The sequence below is a fragment of the Papio anubis genome, chromosome 7, assembly GCF_008728515.1.
Source record: "Papio anubis isolate 15944 chromosome 7, Panubis1.0, whole genome shotgun sequence".
In the NCBI taxonomy this organism is placed as follows: domain Eukaryota; kingdom Metazoa; phylum Chordata; class Mammalia; order Primates; family Cercopithecidae; genus Papio; species Papio anubis.
The window spans coordinates 99639835-99657830 of record NC_044982.1 but is presented as its reverse complement, the minus strand read 5'-3'; the positions used below and the strand labels follow the sequence as shown (position 1 = coordinate 99657830).

Below are 17996 nucleotides of genomic sequence, written 5' to 3'. Positions count from 1 at the left end.
TCCCTGAGCTGGAGCTTCTGGGATGCATCTTGGCTCAGAGCCAGCGTCTTCTTGGAGAGGCCTCCTGCCCTGGCTCCCTGCCAAGCTTCAGGGCCTCAGAGAGATTTTCCGGGGAGGTGCTGGGCTCATACTGCTGTCAAAGGGCAGCGAGGCCTCAGTTAGCTTTCTCCCCTTGGAGGACCCCTGGCTGTGGGTCTGGGCTTGCCTCCAGCCCCCTTTCCCCCTCAGAAACTCTAGTTTCCTGCCCTGGAAACCCTGGACTGGGTTAAGGGCCTTCCAGCTCCAGTAAGCTTTGAATTTATAAAAAGAAGGCTCCTCACATGAACCTGGGAGGTGAGAAATGGGCATCGAGGAAGTCATAATGAGTCATGATGATGGGGACAGGAACCATTTACTGAGCACTTACTCTGTGCCAGGTTCTGTGCTAATGCTTTGTATATTGTATCTCCTTTGAGGGCTGTCTCTTCGGGAGAAAAAAGAGTAGTAAATTGGACCATGGATTTTCCCTTCTTTTCTAAGCCAAATGCCATTTGGGTGACTGCATGGGGTGTGTTACAGGGGCTACAGCCCTTGCATAGGAGGGACTATCAGCCCCCAGTGAGTCCTTGTCTCCCAAAGAATCAGCCTGGGCTTTGGGAAGCAGCTTGGGTTCATTTGGGTTGCCAAAGGATGCCTCTGCAGTGTCTCCTGCTTGGGGCTGGCAGTACACCTGGAGAATCAAGATGGGAGGGCTCTATGCTGGGCCCCTGGGAGCCTTGGTGCAGTGCTAGAGGGGTGAGCAGCATACCACCCAGTCCGGATTTATCTCCTAATTGTGTGTTCCATATCCCTGCTGTGCCTCAGTCTGTAAAATTACGGGGTTGGCCCAAGCCTACCAGCCTGCCCACAGTGCCAAGGGACTGTGGCTGCTCAGGATGAGGCTGGCCTTTTGCTTTTTGCAATGTTGTATCCCCCTGATGTAGCACCCATGGTCTTCTGGAGGAGGGAAGGGGGCCCACATCCTCTGTCCCATCTCATCTTGTCCTTAAGTAGACAATGTCAAGCCTTCCTCCTATCTGCCCAGTTCTGCACCATAGCTCCTACTGTCTCCTTAGGTTAGGAGAGGTGGCAGATGCCTCTGAAGGCATGTTACCTCCTTGATGAGTGCTGGGGAAAAGGGGAGTAAAGAAACAAGTCTCAAGTTTATAGCTACCCTTCCCTTTGAATGTGCAGCTGCTTTTACCCAGTATCGAGTTCACTGTTCTCTCTTCTACTGTGGGTGACAGACTCTGAGACCATGGTGGTGTGAGGCAGAGGCAGTGTGGCCCAGTGGGTATCCAGGTGGAGGGGTTGGTCTGATCTAATTCAGAGCCCACAGGACACTCCTTCCCCTCTTCGTCTGAGCCAGTTTTCCCATCTGCAAAATTGGGAATAGTAATACTTACCTTGTGACACTCAAGATGCATCCCCCGTCTTGCTGGTCTGTCACGAGTGAAGGCCACCTTCCCTGGCCAGCAAGGGACCAGGGTCAGCTCTCTGTTAGTCACTCTACAATAAGCTGTGGTGTTTATAGACCAGCCATAAGCTCTGCAGTGCAGGGAGAACTCCTGACCTCTAGGAGCAGAGAAACTAGCTATTACCAGCCTAAGGCGGCACACATCCAAGGAGCAGAGTGTTTTGATGTTTTGTCTCTGTCCTTGGGAGTTAAGAGAAGAGGAATTAGATTGGGGTGGAGAGGCCTTGCTGTGCCCAAACAGGTCTTCTAGGCTGTGGAGAGGGCAAGACGGCATCCCTGCCAATGGGGAGAACTCTTCAACTAGGGCCTTTTTTTGTGGAGATGAAGTGGGAGGAGGATTCCTGCTGGCCTGGGCCTGAGATTTGGATGTAGGTCAGGTCAGATGGTGGAGGATAAGAATGACGAGGTAGGGAGCAGGCTAAGAGAATTGGTTTGGTCACCATGTGCAAGACTGGTGGGTATTGGAGGCTATCAGGCCTTGTGCTGCCCAGGCCAACCTGAGCTAAGCAGCCACACCCACCCTGTGCCACTCATCTCTTATGGTACCTGGCCTGGACGTCAGCAGCCCCAGGGCTGTGCTGTGGAGCCATTTCCCACTTTGCAAGGGAACTACGGGGCTCTGAAATTGGAAGTCTTCCCATGCCACACTGTATTTTTTCTTACCACACTCATTTATTCATTCAGTGTCTATTGACCACACATTATGTGTCAGCCTCTGGGCAAGGCCCTGGGGATACAGAGAAGGAAACCACAGTCCCTGGCCCAGCACTTTAGCTTGTGTGATGTGGAAAGGCATATATCCGTTTAGAGCTGGAAGGCCAGGCTAGCAGGGGTGGTGTGCTAGATTAGCAGGCACTCCGGGTCTGACAGTTATCATCAGTTTGTGGCTTATTGACTTTCCTGCCCCTCTCCATGTCCCAAGAGCCTGGGAGAACAGCGTCAGAGGCCATGTCATGCTTTGCCTGTGATGACCTTAAGCTGTCGTTTAGCCTCAGCTAGAACTGTAATTCTCTAGATTCCATTGTTTCTGTATAGAATTGTGACATTTCAGTTACCCTTTCTTCATTTTAAAAACACCTTTTTTTTTTTTTTTTTTTTTTTTTTTGAGACAAGGTCTTGCTGTGTCGGCCACGCTGTAGTGCAATGGCCTGATCATAGCTCACTATAACCTCGAACTGGCTCAAGCAATTCTGCCTCAGCCTCCAGAGTAACTGGGACTACAGGCATGTGCCACCACACCCAGACTTTTATATTTATTTTATAAAATTAAAAAAAATTTATTTTGTAGAGACAGGGTCTTTCTTTGTTGCCTAGGCTGGTCTCAAACTCCTGGCATCAAGCGATCCTCCCACCTGGGCCTCCCAAAGTGTTGAGATTATAGCATGAGCCAGGCACAGTGGCTCACGCCTGTAATCCCAACACTTTGGAAGGCAGAGGCAGGTGGATCACCTGAGGTCAGGAGTTCAAGATCAGCCTGGGCAACATGGAGAAACCCCGTCTCTACTAAAAGTACAAAATTAGCCGGCGTGGTGGCACATGCCTGTAATCCCAGCTACTCGGGAGGCTGAGGCAGGAGAATTGCTTAAACCTGGGAGGCAGAGGATGCGATGAGCCGAGATCGTGCCTGGGCAACAAGAATAAATCTCTGTCTCACCAAAAAAAAAAAAAAAGATTACAGCATGAGCCACCACACCCAGACTAAAAGGCAGTTTGATTTTATAAATCAAAATAGCAGTAATCTATCGAGATTTACTTGTGAGATTGGTAGGAAACATCTTAAATGTAATCAAACAATAAATTACATCTTGATGAATTCGTGTGGGTTTCTCTTCCTCAGAAGAAATCAGATGCTGTTCAGAGCACCAAGGCTAGAATTTTACCTTGGTTCTCATGCTACCCTGCACCCAGGTTGGATCCTGAGTACAGTTTTTGGCAGGTGAGCCTGTATATAAGTTAGCAATGGGGGATACCCAGCTGCCTCTCTTCATACAGCTGAGGTTTTGGGGAGTAATTCTCACAGCCCCTGGGTTGGGCCTAGTCCTGCAAATGAATTCACTAGCCCTAAAGCCCAAATTGCAGCCTCTGTCATTCTTTCTTGCCTTCCAGGAATGGGAAGGGCAATAAGTTTCATCTTATTATTATTGCTATTTTAGCAGTTTTGTTGACGTTGGTGTGTGTAGGTTAGTAAGATAAAGCTCTCAGAAATTACATAGCATTTGTCAAGGATATAAGAGGGACTCTGCCACTTCTGGCTGTATAGAAGGTGGTTCTGTATCTTTAAATAGAACCTCAGGTCCTTAGCCACCAGAAACGTTTTCAGGGGAAGTGTGCACCCTCAGCAGCTGCTGCTGGTGGGCAGGATGGGCACACATGGAACAGGCTTTCCTCTGTGGCCAGGTGAGAAGCAGGTGGCGAGACACAGAGCAGTGCTGTGCTCTGCTTCTGAAGCTTCCAACCTTTCCTTCCTTAGGAAACCCCAGAGAGATTGGTGATGGTGATTTCCCAGGAAGACGTGGTGTGCTCCGACTTCTGTGACAGTGAGCAACGGGACCAATGGATGTCCGGATGCTGGCAATGAGTAGGCCTTCCCTACGCTGGGTGGCGTCCACACCCTTTGGCTTCCGTTGCCTGGGTGTCCTGGAGGTGATTTGCTGGATGAATACTGCATGCACAGAATCTGGCCTTGGGTTTGAATATGGCGGCCAGTGGACAGCATGTGCTTCAGTTATGAGGCTGCCCAGGAGATGCTTCTTCCAAGGCAGAGCATATGCCGAGTCCAGTGCTGGAGAGGCCGGGTGTGCAGTTGACCAATTTCCAGTTCTAGTTTCCCTCTCATGTTCCTCTGTCCCCATCCAGGACATGCTCTGGAGTCAGAAGACAGCAAAAAGAGAAGCAGAAGCCCCGGTGGCAAGAGTCCAAAGGTGGGTCCCTTCCTGACATGGGCATTGGGCTGCGCATGTGTGTTTGCAGTTCTTTCCAGCTGCTGGAAAGATGTATTTCTGTGGCTGTAGATGGATGGTCCAAGGTAGATTTAGGTTTTAGAATACTGTTATTTTTTTTCTACATTCAGGGAGAAAATAACCCAGTTTGGGAAGGACAATTTAAAAAGGGAAAATATTAGGTATGATGGCACACCTGCAGTCGCAGCTATTCGGGAGGCTGAGGCTGGAGGATCACTTGAGCCCAGGGGTTCCAGGCTGCAGTGAGCTATGATCACGCCACTGCACTCCAGCCTGGGTGACAGAATGAGACCCCTGTCTCTTAAAAAAATGTAATTTAATTTAAAAGGGGAAAATATCCTTGGTGGTTCTTGGAACCAGCACCTACTAGGTTGACCCGTATGAAATTTCTTTCTTGTTGATGAAAAATAGTCAAATATTGACAATTTCTTATAGTTCAACCTACTATAGTTCCATTCCTCTGGGATGGTAGAGGGATCCCCAGAAACACATTTTAAAGAGTTTCTGATACTTTAACCATTTGTGTTCCTCTTCATCCTATGATACCCTTCACAGAATTTTTTTTTTTTAACAGCAGGAAGGAATCACTGTAACCTGTGGATTGTACTGCAGTAGGAAACTATCCTAGCAAGGCTCCACTTTGCCCCAGCTTCAAGGTATATCATCTCAAAATGCAGGATACTTCAGATGAGTTTTGAGCACCCTTTCTTTTGTTATAAAAAAAAATTCCAGACAGTTCAGCCAATACTGACTAAGGGCTGAGACCAGTTCCAAACTTTTCTGTCTCTGGAGGAATTTGCTTCCATCTGGATGCCTGAAACGGTATTTTACTTCACCTCCTGTGTCACCGGCAGCAGTCCTGGGAGCCTTGGGGAGGAGGTTGTTGGGAGAGCCAGTTCACAGCCTCTCCACAACCTTTTAGCCACCCCGGTGCTGGGCAGCCAGAGTGTGGGCTTTTGACTGAATGTTCTCGCCTTCCCGCATTCATTACACCATTGTCAGTGTGTGTGTCTGGGGCTGCCTCTGGGTGTGTGTGTGTGTGTTTGTGTGTGTCTGTGTGTCAGTGACAGGCTATGTGTGTCTGTTTCTGTTGGCTTGTCTAGGCGTGCTTAGTGCAACAAGGAGCTTGGGGAGGTGGCAGTAAACGGGGAGGGCATTTCAAAGCCCAGCTGTCCTCCTCAGGGACCTCAGGAGATGCATGTGTGTGTATATGTGTGTGTGTGTGTGTATGTGTGCTTGTGGATTTTTTTCCGTACTGCTCATTGTGTGGGGCTGCATGCGAGTGGCTGACCAGGTGTGGTGTGAGCAGGCGCTGGGCTGGGTGAGCCCCATCTGCTGTGAGCTCCCAGACTTGCCTTCTAGCCCTCTGCTGCCATCCATGGGGAGCCTCTCCCTTCGCAGCTCACCGTCTCCTCTCTAATTTATTAGCTGGAAAGGAGGAGAACATGAAACGTTGCTTGAAGACAATGGCCGAGACAGCAGGTCCCACCCTGCACAGCCGCCAACATCTCTTCCCTCAGCCTTGTCTCTTCTTCTGCAGTTGGGATCTGCACATTTAAGCCTGAAGTAAGAAGAAAACAAGCCCCCAAACCACCCTATTAAAAAATGTGCCTGGCCTTAGATGTGCAGAGGTAGCTATAAACTGTTGAAGGTGGGAGAGGTCAACAAAATGAAGGTTTGAGCCTTCTACTCTGGGGCCCCCTAGCTCTGAGTCCCAGCACTTCCCCCCAGTTCCAAGCCAGGTTGGAAGGGGGCAAGGGGCCCAAGGCAGCTGCAGGGGCTGTGTTAGTAAACACTTTCCTGGGTTCCCATTTTCTGTACACCCCCCACCCTTCTCTACTCCCTGATGCCCCGTTATACACTCCCACCCTCCAGCATCCCCTTTTCTGTGGCCTGCACAATGAGCTCATTGTCCCGGGTGTGATTTGAATAAGGGATCGGTGGGCCTGTTCCCAGCATTGTCCAAGGGGCTGGGAAAAACCCCAGCGCAGGCAGGAGGACCAGACCAGACAGAGACAGATGCCTAAATTAGCAACAAAGCTTTGTGCACGTCCCCTGGACAAGGGCTCGCCTTGTTTGCGTGGACTCGAGGGTGTGGAGCTGGCCGGCTGCTCGCATGTCTCCCCATGTTAATTAGTTTTGCATGCATGTCTGAGAAGGTGCCAGGGGAGATGTGTTTGCCTTTCCCCGGGAGGGGGCCCTGTTTGTGGCTGGCCAGTAGCCTGGGGGCCTGGAGCTGAGAGGGGCTGGGCCTACCTGGAGAGCCAGGCTCTGAGCCTGGCCAGGGAATTGCGGCTTTCCCATCCTATAGTTCTGTCTCTCTGCCGTCTGGGAGGCCTGGCTTTGCTCCCTATGCCTTCTTCCCGCCACCCCTCCATGTCTGAAAGTTGGTCAGCTCTGACTGCTGGGACTCACTGGCTTCCTCCCAGACCCAGGCCAGTGCCTGTCCATCTGGCAGTCTGTCTCTTGCGACACAGGGCCCCTTGGGACCGGGCAGCAGAAACAGCCAGTCTGGACTCTTCTCCGTCCCCGAGCCAGATGGCCAGTCTGCTGATCGCATTACGGCCTCCCCTGTCCCCAGACCCCTGCCGCCTGTGGTTGGACCAGGATCTTGTGTGGAATATGATGGAGAAGCTTCCTTTTAGGACCTCATAGAGGCCTGGCCTGAAAGGAAAGGGGTCTGGTAGACAGGGCGTAAGGCATGTCCTTGCTACCGGTTTCTATGTGACCTCAGGCAGGCCAAGTGACCCCAACTCCTGAATCTTAGTTTTCTTGTTGGCAAGAGGAGTGAGTTGAACTTCAGGAATCTCTTGGCTCTCTTCTAGTTCAGAAAGCCTCTGATGGTGGTAACAGTGGTGATCATTTCAAAACTATGTTGATTTAGCATTCGCTAATTTAGCACAATGACAGGAATGGGACTAATGAATTCTGGCTGGGGTGGAGGGGAGTGCTGCAGGAAGGATTTCATCCCTGTTTTTTGTTTTTGGTTTTTTTTTTTTTTTTTTTTTGAGACGGAGTCTCGCTCTGTTGCCCAGGCTGGAGTGCAGTGGCCGGATGTTAGCTCACTGCAAGCTCCGCCTCCCGGGTTTACGCCATTCTCCTGCCTCAGCCTCCCGAGTAGCTGGGACTACAGGCGCCCGCCACCTCGGCCAGCTAGTTTTTTTGGTACTTTTTAGTAGAGACGGGGTTTCACCGTGTTCGCCAGGATGGTCTCGATCTCCTGACTTCGTGATCTGCCCGTCTCGGCCTCCCAAAGTGCTGGGATTACAGGCTTGAGCCACTGCGCCTGGCCTCATCCCTGTTGATATTCAGTGCGGGCTCCTGTTTTCAGAGTGTGGGGAGGACCAAGAGCAGGCAGAGCCTGTCTTCCCAGGTCTTCACAGAGGAGCTCTTCCCTATCCCTAACCTGCAGTGGTGAGAAGCAGGCCCTGGTTCTCTGCACAGAGACTGCCAAGCAGAAGAGAGCTTGGCAGTGGCAAAGGAGAAGCTGGAGGGAAAGCAGCTGCTAGCCAGGGCCCTAGGTGTGTCCTGGTTGCCCCCTGCAGGTCCTGGGACAGGGTTGGTGGGGGTGGGCAGGGGACAGGGCTGAGAAGGGTCAGGGTTCATCTGGGAACTTCAGAGTTCCCACCTCTCCACAGCCCTTCAGAATAACCCCAGGTGGTGGGTGGGGAGTGGGATGAAGCATCACCCTGCTGTTTAGTGCAGGAGTCTCAGGTTAAGTGGCCAGGGGGTCTGGCTCCTTCTTTGCCAGCCTCCCAATCTCTGTCACTCTCCCACTCTCTCATCAGGTGTTGTGGGATGTACCTTGCACTGAGGCCAGGCAGCTGACCAGAGCCACCCACAAGGAGCCTCTGGAATTAACCTCAGGTAGCCACTTAGGCCAGGCAGGGGAGAGACCCTGGACCTCCCTTCCAGCAGGGACCTTCCTTCCCATGCCGCTGTGCCAGCCAGTTCCCATACGCAGTGCACTTGTTCCTTCCATCTGGGCTGCCTTTTTCCTCCCCGCCTCTCTCTCTCTTTTTATTTCTGTTTCTGGGGGGCCTCTCTTTCTACCCCTTTCCCTGTCTCCCTGAACTGCTCCTCACTCAAGCTGGATAACTGGTGGTAAAGTCCAAAGCTCAAGAAGAAAAGAAGATAGAAGTTAGCGCTTCATGGCAGGGATAGAGTGAGAGAGTTGCCTACAGTACGGGTTGGGAGAAGAGGCAGGGCAGCAGGGCCTTGGGAGAGCTGCCCACTGGCCTCCCTGCCCCTCCCCATTCCTACCTCCCAGGGTTTAGCCGCCTCAGCTGTAGCTCTGAGCTCCTTAATCTGGTGATCCTTGTGGTGCTGGGGGGCAGGCTGGCAGAGGCTTTAGGAGGTGACAGGGGATCTTGGGAGTCGCACTCTGCTAACAGAGTGTCATGCAAAGCTGGAGAATCACATTCCGAGCGCAGCTCCCACTCCTAAGGCAGTGGCCCGGCAGGGCTGGACCCAGCACAGGTGGTACCCAGTGGAGGGCTGAGGCACAGACCCTGCATGCAGTCGGGCGTCACCTCCTCTTTGTCCCTCAGGAGGAAGGTTCCCAAGATTAGGGCTTTCTGGCCCTTTCTGCATGGCTAAGTTTTTATTGTTTGGTAGCTGCCCCCACCCTTACCCCAGCCCCCAAATCCTCTGGCTACCAATCCCAGTTAGAAGAAGTCTCTGTAAGTTGCAGGTATCATCCCCGTGGTCAGCCAGGAATATGCTGTTGGGTTAGTCGGGGGTGGGGATTTGTCTAGAACTAAGCAAGTATGCTGGGTAGAATGGCTTCCCTGCCTAGATGAGCAGGGGAGAGAACCCCTGAGATGAACCCCTGATTCTCTCAGCGATGGGCCCTGAGAGAAGCCAGGAGAGACAGGAAATTGAGGTGGGGGTGTGAATGCAAGCCCGAGTGGTTCTGAGGCATCCAGCTTAGCAGAACTGGGGCAGCCCCCAGGCCTTGGACCTTGGCTGGAGGGTAGGAACAGAGGAGAAGATGCTGTGGGCCGAGGCCCAGGGCTCTGCTTCTGCCATGACTCTGCAGCAGACCCTGGATGTCTCAGAGCCTCCAAACCCTCATTTATAAAATGAGCATCATAATCCCTACCTCCATCGGAGCTGCTATGAAGACTCTTGGGCACATGGGAAACACTCAATGGGGTTAATTTTTCTTCTCCTTTTCCTTTAGATAAGGGGCAGAGATGAAGGAGTTAAGGTTCTGCAGGTCATTTAAGATAGCTGAGATTTGGGGAATGTGGACAGTGGTGATGTTCAGAATATTTAACCACCTGTACAGGTTGGGCACCAACCAGTCAGAATGACAGCTGGCCCAAACCATCACCCAGGGAGGAGGGCACAGCTGAGCAGAACTTGTCCCTGTGTCTTTCTGCCCCATCATGAGTCCATTTATCAGCAAGCGTACAGACATCCCTTGAGGGCAGCTCCTGAGGAGGTTGCAGGATGCAGGATCCTGAGATCTTTGCATTCAAGCAAGTCAGGCGTGCTTAGCATGGCGCATCCTGCCTGACCTGAAAGAGGACCTGGAAGCAGAGGGCAGTGAGCTGAGGGCCTTCCCAGCTCCTGCCCCAAGCTGGCAGCAGACCTGCCACCAGGCTCTGAGGAAGAGCTGCTTCTGTGGGCTCTCGCCATCCTCATGTCCCCTAGAGCTGCCCCTCCTTCCTGTCCCTTCTTCTCAGAAGCACCGTGGGTCAGGATTAGAGGGTCTGTTTGTGCTCTGATCTAACTCCTCATGCCTGTTTCTTAATCAGCCAGGGGAAGTTCATGGTTTCTGTTATCTGACTGTGGAGTATGGGAGTGTCGTGTTGGGGTAGTGTGGAGCCATGTTCTGTCATCGTGGAAAGATTCTGACCTCAAGGCAGGCAGCATCTTCTCCCAGCCCCAGGCTTTCCGAGGCCACACCTGGACATGTGGTGCACTTAGCCAACACTGACTCCTTTTACCTGGCCTATCTCTTTGCCTTGTTGGGTGAAATTAATGGCTTTGAGGGCCTAAGGTGGTCTGGTTAAGTAACAAGGGCATAGGAAGACACAACCTTACCTAGCTGGAAGTCAGAGATCTGGACTCTAGCCCACTTTTCCACTGAGTGGTCTTGGGCAAGCCACCTCCTTTACTGGACCCAGAAAAGTAGCATTGAGCTAGTGCAGTAGCTTACACCTGTAATCCCAGTAACTGGGGAGGCTGAGGTAGGAGGCTCTCTTGAGGCCAAGAGTTTGAGAACAGCCTGAGTTTGAGAACAGTGAGACGCTATTCTTAAAAAATGAAAAAATTAGCCGAGTGTGGTGGCATGCATCCATAGTTCTGGCTACCTGGGAAGCTGAGGCAGGAAGATCCCTTGAGCCCAGTAGTTCCAAGGCTGCAGTGATCGCACTACTGCACTCTTACCTGGATGACAGAGCAAGATCCTATTTCTTAAAAAAGAAAGATAAAGAGAAAAAAGAAAAGGAGCATTGAATAGGATGGTATCTGAGGTCCCTTTTAGCCCCTGCATTTTTTCATCTGGGAGTTCTTCTTGCTGCTTCTACTCTGTTACCTGCCAGTAACCCCTGCTCCCAGCCCCCTGGCTTACAGGAAACACAATTAGCTTTGTCCTGTTCAAGCTGGCCTGGGATGCAAGGAGGCACCATTACCTAGAGGCTACAAAAATGAAAACCCAGCTCACTGCTGGCAAGGGGAATGGGGCTGGGCAGTGACCTGTCCTGGAGCAAGACTTGGGCAGAGAACATGAGTCTCACCTAGGTGCGCTCCCAGTATCTAATCTGGATGCTTTTGTCCTTTCTTCTACTTCTATTTGCTCTGAATGGTGTTTGCCTTGGTGGCTTTGTTTGCTCAGGTGGCCCTCAAGGTGGGTTTGCAGTGTTCTCCTTGGGACTTGCCCCATTCCACTTCCTTAGGCCAGAACCTTTAGACTCAAAAGCTCCAATCCCTGAGAAGCAACCATGGGGGAAACACTACTTTTTGGTGCTGACCCCTCTCCGAAGCACCCCAGCTAGGCGGCTCTTCCACTGGTACAGCTGATACATGGATGTGGGCTCAGCATCTTATATGACTGGCGTGACCTTGGGCCAGCTCCTTAGCTTCTCTGATCCTCTATTTCCTTATTTCTAACATGAAGATAACCACACCTTTCTCATAAAGTTGCAGTGAGGCATAGAAATAACACAGATAAAGTACCTCGAAATGATGTTCTGTCTTACCTCCTAGTGCCAGCTGTACCCAGAGGCTTCAAAGGCCACAGACATAAACGCTTAACTTTCCTGACCTCTTGCCTTTGAGTTTCAGGACTGCCCTGCTGGGGAAGTGCTGAGACAACCTTGGAGGAGCGCCTCCCCCCAGCCCACTGCCCCTCTTTCCCCAGGGGGCAGAAATACCTAATTTCAGCCCTAATAATACCTGAATGAGATTTATAGGACACCTTCCTCCCCAGAGTGCAAAGCTTCTCACATATTATTTCTCTTATCTTTAGATTGTCCTGTGAAGTGAAGTATGATCGGACAGCCTCTTTTCAGCTTTTATGAAAATGGAGACAGAGGAATTGTGGCTCTTGCCAAGGTCACAGGATTGGAACACAGAGCCAAGCCACCCCAGGACATGCAAGAGCCTCAGAAGGGAAAAAGCCCAGCAGGAAGGGAGAACAAGTAGCCTCTGTTCTGAGGTTGTAACAGCCAGGGACCAGGATGGAGGAGGAGGACCCCGTAATCCTGCCCATCTGGGACTTGGCAGGGGACCTGGGAAAATGTACCCCAACCCATCCCTCAGGGGCCTTTGCCTTTGGCCCATTGGCCTAGCATCTCCTTCTTCACTATGTCTGTTCTTGTCAGATCTGTTTGGGTCTGAGGTGCATGGAACATTCTGGGTAGGCCTCCAGCAAATGGAAGCTCTTTACCGTGTTTCCAGCCTAGGACCAAGGGCAGCACACTGGCAAAGTTGCCAAAGCAAGGGACTCCAGCCTGCTAGGAGTTAACGACTCCCTCTCCCCAGCTGTCCTCCCCTTGGTGCTCCTCTTCCTCCCTCCTCCTGCTCACAGCAGGCAGGGCCTGGACCCGGGAGCCATGCTGCTGTGCTGTTGCCAGGGGAGTCCGGAGGCAGATCTGAGCTATGCAGGGAAAAGGCCCGGCCTGTCAAAGTGTCTGAGATGAACCGCCGCCGTCCCTGTGCAGCTGGGCTCAGACGTGTCTCAGCTCTTGTTCTGTGCCTGAGAATGGCGAAACCCAGTGAGGTTCAAGGGCAAACTCGCTATTCATTAGTCAGGGGTTCTTGACGTCCCGTCTCTCCCAGGGATGGGTTCCCCCCCTTCCTCTTTCTCCCCTTCCTATGACACATTCCTGGGTGCCTTTGGTGAGGACTGCACACCCTCCTTCTGCCTAGCCCCCTTTCCAAGGGCCTCTGAATAAACTCCCCCCAAGGAGACCAGGCAGGGCAGAGACAATGGCTGCAGGAAATCATTCAGGCGGGACATGCTGGCCTGCCCTCCACCCAGTCCCCCTGTGGGCCCCACTCCCTTCTGATTCAGGGCACCCTTGGGCCCCTAGCCTATACAGGCCTGGATAGGAAGAAACCGCTGGGAACAACCCTGAGGACATCATGTTAGTCCAGTGCCATTCTCTGCTGGCTCTGTGGGTGCCTTTGTGGCCTGCACCAATTGGCAGGCTAATTTTGTGGTTTCTGTACCATCACATGCCTATTTCAAGATACTCTCAAGTACTGTCAGTTGGGGAGTGTAAATTCTACAATATTTTCTGAAATGTGGCAATATCAAAATGTAAAAGGCAAATATACTTGGTCACAAAAATGGCACTATTTACTCTGTGGGCATATTTGTAAAAGTTCCCAAAGAATTACGTACAAGGATGTTCATCAGAGCATTTCTTTTGAAGAGTGTAAAGAAATGGACATGAACCTATGGTCTGTTCATACTGTGGAATACCTATGCAGCTGTAAAAATCAATGTGGTAGATCTCCGTATATGAGTTGATGTGGAAGGTTGGCCAGTTCACATGATAAGGTGAATAGAATAAGTTACAGAACAGGCTGTGGAGTATGATCTTATTTGTAGATGTTTAAAAGTGAGTCATAAGTATGCTTATATACAGAAGTATGTACTGGAAGGCTACCTCTAGGGAGTGGGCATGGGGGAATGCACTCTTCTATACTGTTCTGTTTTCTTTTCGTGCTCCTAAGATACTTTTATTGAAAGATGTAAAGGGTTGTTCAGTATAATAGGCTTAACTTCTATCAACTAACTTGGCGTGGGTGCTTTAAGAGGGTGGTAGTGATGTTACTGGAGAAAGTATCCCACAATTACTGGTGGCTTCAGCCATGGGCCATTTTGGGGCCTAATAATCACATATCATCATGGTTGCTAGTGTTAATCGAAAACCTACCAAGTGCCAGGCTTACTGTCTCTGGGTCTTGCTTACGTGGGTATCATTATTCCAGTTTCACCAAATCAAAAGAAGTTAATTGGTTTGTTGCAGCTCCTCTGCAGGTGAGGGGCAGAGCCAGGAGCTTGGCTAGGGACAGGGGAGGTGGGTGGGGGATGGTGGCTAGATCTTGGCTCTCAGTTTCTTTCCATGCAGACATTGCCCCTCTGCCCTGAGGACCTGCTTGTTTGGGGGAGGAGGCCTTTGGAGGCACTGGAGTCATGCCAGGTGTTGGACATGGTGAACTGGGAAGTGTCCCCATTTGGCCATAGCCCAAAAGTATCACCGTGCTGGGGGGTGGGGAACAGGGCTGTGAATGGGCCTATTTGCATAAGCAGCATGTGTGGAGAGAAAGACATCACAGAGCAGAAGAGGTGTGGGTGCCCAGTAGGGCAATTGCCACCCCTACTTCATCCCTGAAAGAGTAAATGGCCTGGAAAGTGTCTCCAAGAGGTAATGCTGCACACCACCCTCCCTGGTGGCACTGGGTCAGGTTACACCTGCCTTAGGTTGGGGGCTGCAGCAGCCTGCAGAGCTCTCAGTAGTGCCCCAGTAGCCTGGGAGGGAGCAGGGGCAGGGGGCAGGGAGAGGCATAATGGGGCTGTCCAGAGGGGTCTGGGAAACCTGGTCCCTGAGGCCTGGGCACAGCTACTTCAGATTGGCTGTGGGGCCAGTGGACTGGGAAGGAAAAAAGCATTAAGAGTGGCCAAGTGCAGAAGGCTGTCAGATCCCAGGTCACATGCCTTAGTGCAGTGACTCCTCATCATTTTATGGTGTGTGGGTGTCATTGGTACACCCATTTTGCAGATGAGGACACTGAGGCCCAGAAAAGTTAAGTTACATGTCCTAAGTCACACAGCTTGTAAGTGCCAGAACTGAGATCAAAACCAAGTCTCTTTGACTTTGAAGTCTGTACTTTGACTCCAAAGAGATCCTGTTTCGTTTGGCCACTTATAGGAGGTCCCTAAAGGCTGCAGACTCCCCTTGCCGGTGCCCACATATAGAGACATTAACCCCTGCCCTGCAGGGTCACCTCAAATAGTCTTTTAGCTGGGCTTCTCCCACAGTTCCACCTAATGCCATCCCCTGGGTTTTGCCCAAACCTGGACTGGGCAGCGGGGTGAGAGGAGGGGTTTACAGGGTTACAGAGCCTCATACAGATTGGAGCCCATGGCTGCTGGTCATCTGTATTCCTGCAGGATTGGCTGTTCCTTGGGGTCCTTGGCAGGAAGATGAGGATGCTCCCGAGACCTGCTCCAGTGCTTGCCAGAGGCTGGCCTGGTGGGCTCTGGAAAGACAGGCTGGAGAGGCAGAAGTAGGAGAGTAGCAATGGCACTCAGGTAGCTTGAATCACCAGGACCCTTCCAAGCCCCACAAGTCCTCCTGAGGGAGTACTAGGGCATTCTCTGGGAGAGGTCTCTTCCTATGCTGTGAACCCCCTGCCTTTCTTGCAACCTACAATGAATAAATTTTCTTTGCAAAGCCTTCCATGTCTCTGGTCAGTTTTTCTAGGAGGACATGAGTGCGGAAAGTAGCACTCTGCCACCAGCAAAAACAACTCTTCATGTCTTGGAGTGTGGTGGGGACCCTGGTATGGGTGCAAAGGATGGAGCAAGAAGTCTTACAAGGCTTAGAAAGTCTGTCTTCTTGACCCGAGCTAGCGTCATTTGGGCAAGAAGAGAAGGTCATGGCCAGTGCAAGGCCCACCTTGCCTTGAGGGTGCCCTGCCCTCAGGAGAGGGGTCCTGGAGGTTCTAGATTGGGAGCTAGCCCCCACACTCCTCCTCAACTTCCATCAGTGTCTTCTCATGTAATTCTCACAATGACTCCATAAGACTGAATTTTTTTTATAGACTAGGAAACGGAGGCTCAGAGAGACTAAGAAATAGGCAAAGCCACACAGCTGGGAAGCAGTGGAGTTGGCCTCCAGATCTCATCTCTGTGACCAGAATGGGATGGTGGGGCGGGGGTGGTGAGTCTCTTGAAAGCCCCTGGTAAGTTTTCTCGTGTATGAGCTAATTCACAACCCTGCTTTCATCACAGCATTCATTCTCACAAGGCCTTTGGACTGCAGAGAATAATCAAGACTTACTGTGCCAGGCACTATTCTAAGTGCTAGTTTGTGTCTTAAATCGTGGCTTAATCTTCACATCTGTGTGCATAGCTGGGCACTATCCTTATTCCTATTTAACCAAGAATGAGAGTGAGGCCAAGTTGGCCATCCAAAGTGGCCCGTGTGGCTCTGTGTGTGGTGGAGGAGGGGGGATTGCAGCCAGGATGCCAGCACACTCACGTTTGTCTGTCCAGATGCCAGGCATTTAACTGCACACACTGCCTCCCTAAAAGCCCCATCAACCTAACCCGGGCCCACGACCCCAAATGAAACATCTTTCACCCGCCCCCCAGTAGCCCGGGCCGCGTTTAACCACTGGTAGGGCGGAACCACTGACCGGCAGGCGGCGCTCCCCGGAGCTCCCGGCTCGAGCCCCAGGGCACCGGGAGGAGCCAGGACCCCGAGCGGGAGAGAGACGACTGGGGGGCGCGCGGCACAAAGAGCTTTTTATTCAAATTTGTTTAGAGTTTCGCGAATTTGCATGAAAAATGTGTGAGAAAAGCCAGCTCCGGTGACCTCATCCGCACCTGCCATTAACGTTCAATTAGCCGCTGAATAGCGGCCGCCGACACGACGTGCAAAGAATCCGGCCTGTCCCGGGCAGCGAGGGCGGCGGGCCTGGCCCAAGAGGGTGGGACCGAGGGAGGGGGACGCGGCGTAGGACCCCGGCCTACTCCTCTGGCCCGGAGACCCAGGACCTCGTCCTCACTCCAACTCTCCGAGGGAACGCGGGGATCTCAGGACCCTCGAGCCCAAGATTGCTTGGGGCGCGCCGGGACCCTTAGGATGCCCCGCTCCCTCTGGGGGTAGAAAGGGGCAGGCTTGCCCCCTACCCAGGACGGAAGGTGGCCGGACGAGCCCCGTCCCAGCTCAGATGGGCTTCCCCGCCACCTTCCGGACAAAGTGTCAAATACAAGTTCAAGTTCAGGGCCAGGCCCGAGGGGCGCTGAGCCTTACCCGGCCGCCTTTGTTCTCTGGGATAATCGCTCCCACGTCCCCTCCCGGGCGGGGCCCAGAAAAGACCCCCGCCCCGCCCCGCCGCGCCCCGCAGGAGCCTCCTCCTCCCGCCGGCGCGGCGCCTGTCCCCTGGTCCCGGCGTCGCCGCTCGGTACCACCGAAGGATCTAGGGGCTCGGGCCGGCGTGGAGGGAGGGGGGCTGCGGAGGGGAGTGGAGGCGCGATACGAGCCCGTGGGAGCCTCCCCAACCCCGCAGTCCCAGCGGCAAACTGTGCTTGGTCGGACGGATGCCCGCGCGGAGGTAAGAGCCCTTTGCGGGGTTCGCCGGTATCCCTGTGCCCCGCCCCCCGCCAGGTACTATGCGGGCCCCAAGGAGCGGGGCGGAGGCTGGTGTGCTGAAAACCTGCTGGGCAGCCCCGCTGGGCCTCCGGTGGGGTGGGGAGTGCACTGTCGCTCCAGGGCTCTGGGGAATACCAGGCCTGGGCAGTGGGTATGGAGGGCAAGTGCGCCCAGCCGAGGCCCGGTAAGATCGCTGGCCTTTCCCAAAGTCGTTTGGCTCACCCATCTCTCCCGGTTAGCTTCTTGGTCTCCCCTTCTGTGTTTCTGACTCTGGCGCTTCTTTGGCTCCTCTCAAATTTGGACTGGAGGGGATCCTAGTTAGAATGTAGCTCCCCAGGTCCTGAGGCCCCTCTTAAAGAGCCGGACATGTGTGTGTGGCTCAGCTGTTAGGGGAATCAACTGTGCCCACTCACTCCCCCATCCCATTCCCAGAGCCTAAAATAAAGTCCTGGGCCAAATGGTGGTTGCTGGGGTGGGGTGGGCTAGACTGGGCAGTGACTTAGTGGCAGTGCAAGGACCATACGAGTTCTTTTGTGTGTGCGGGGGGACCACTTGCTGTCCCTGCATGCCTCGTTCCTGGATTCCGTGCGGTGACAGGTGTTAGCTTGTACCTAGCTTATACCTCATCCCGCTGCCCCAGTGCACTCCCAAGCTGAAAGGGCACAGGGGGCTTCTTCTGAGTGGCCCAAATCTTGT

At 52.7% G+C, this 17996-nt stretch overlaps 1 protein-coding gene across 6 annotated transcripts in view; it reads left to right on the top strand.

Annotated features, from left to right (window-relative positions):
* Nucleotides 1-15379, top strand: part of LOC101023877 — a 30842-nt gene extending 15463 nt beyond the window's left edge. The window contains exons 2-7 of one of the 6 annotated variants that reach the window (XM_031668358.1): nucleotides 3966-4138; nucleotides 4352-4416; nucleotides 5030-5111; nucleotides 5884-6021; nucleotides 8244-8322; nucleotides 11936-15379. In XM_031668358.1, coding sequence (XP_031524218.1) covers nucleotides 3966-4073 — 108 coding nt within the window. In that variant the 3' untranslated portion in view covers nucleotides 4074-4138; nucleotides 4352-4416; nucleotides 5030-5111; ... (1 more) ...; nucleotides 8244-8322; nucleotides 11936-15379. The remainder of the gene's footprint in view (nucleotides 1-3965; nucleotides 4139-4351; nucleotides 4417-5029; nucleotides 5112-5883; nucleotides 6022-8243; nucleotides 8323-11935) is intronic. The other 5 variants (XM_031668360.1, XM_031668359.1, XM_031668357.1 and 2 more) reach the window with 5 other exon arrangements.
* The last annotated feature ends 2617 nt before the right edge of the window (nucleotides 15380-17996 follow it).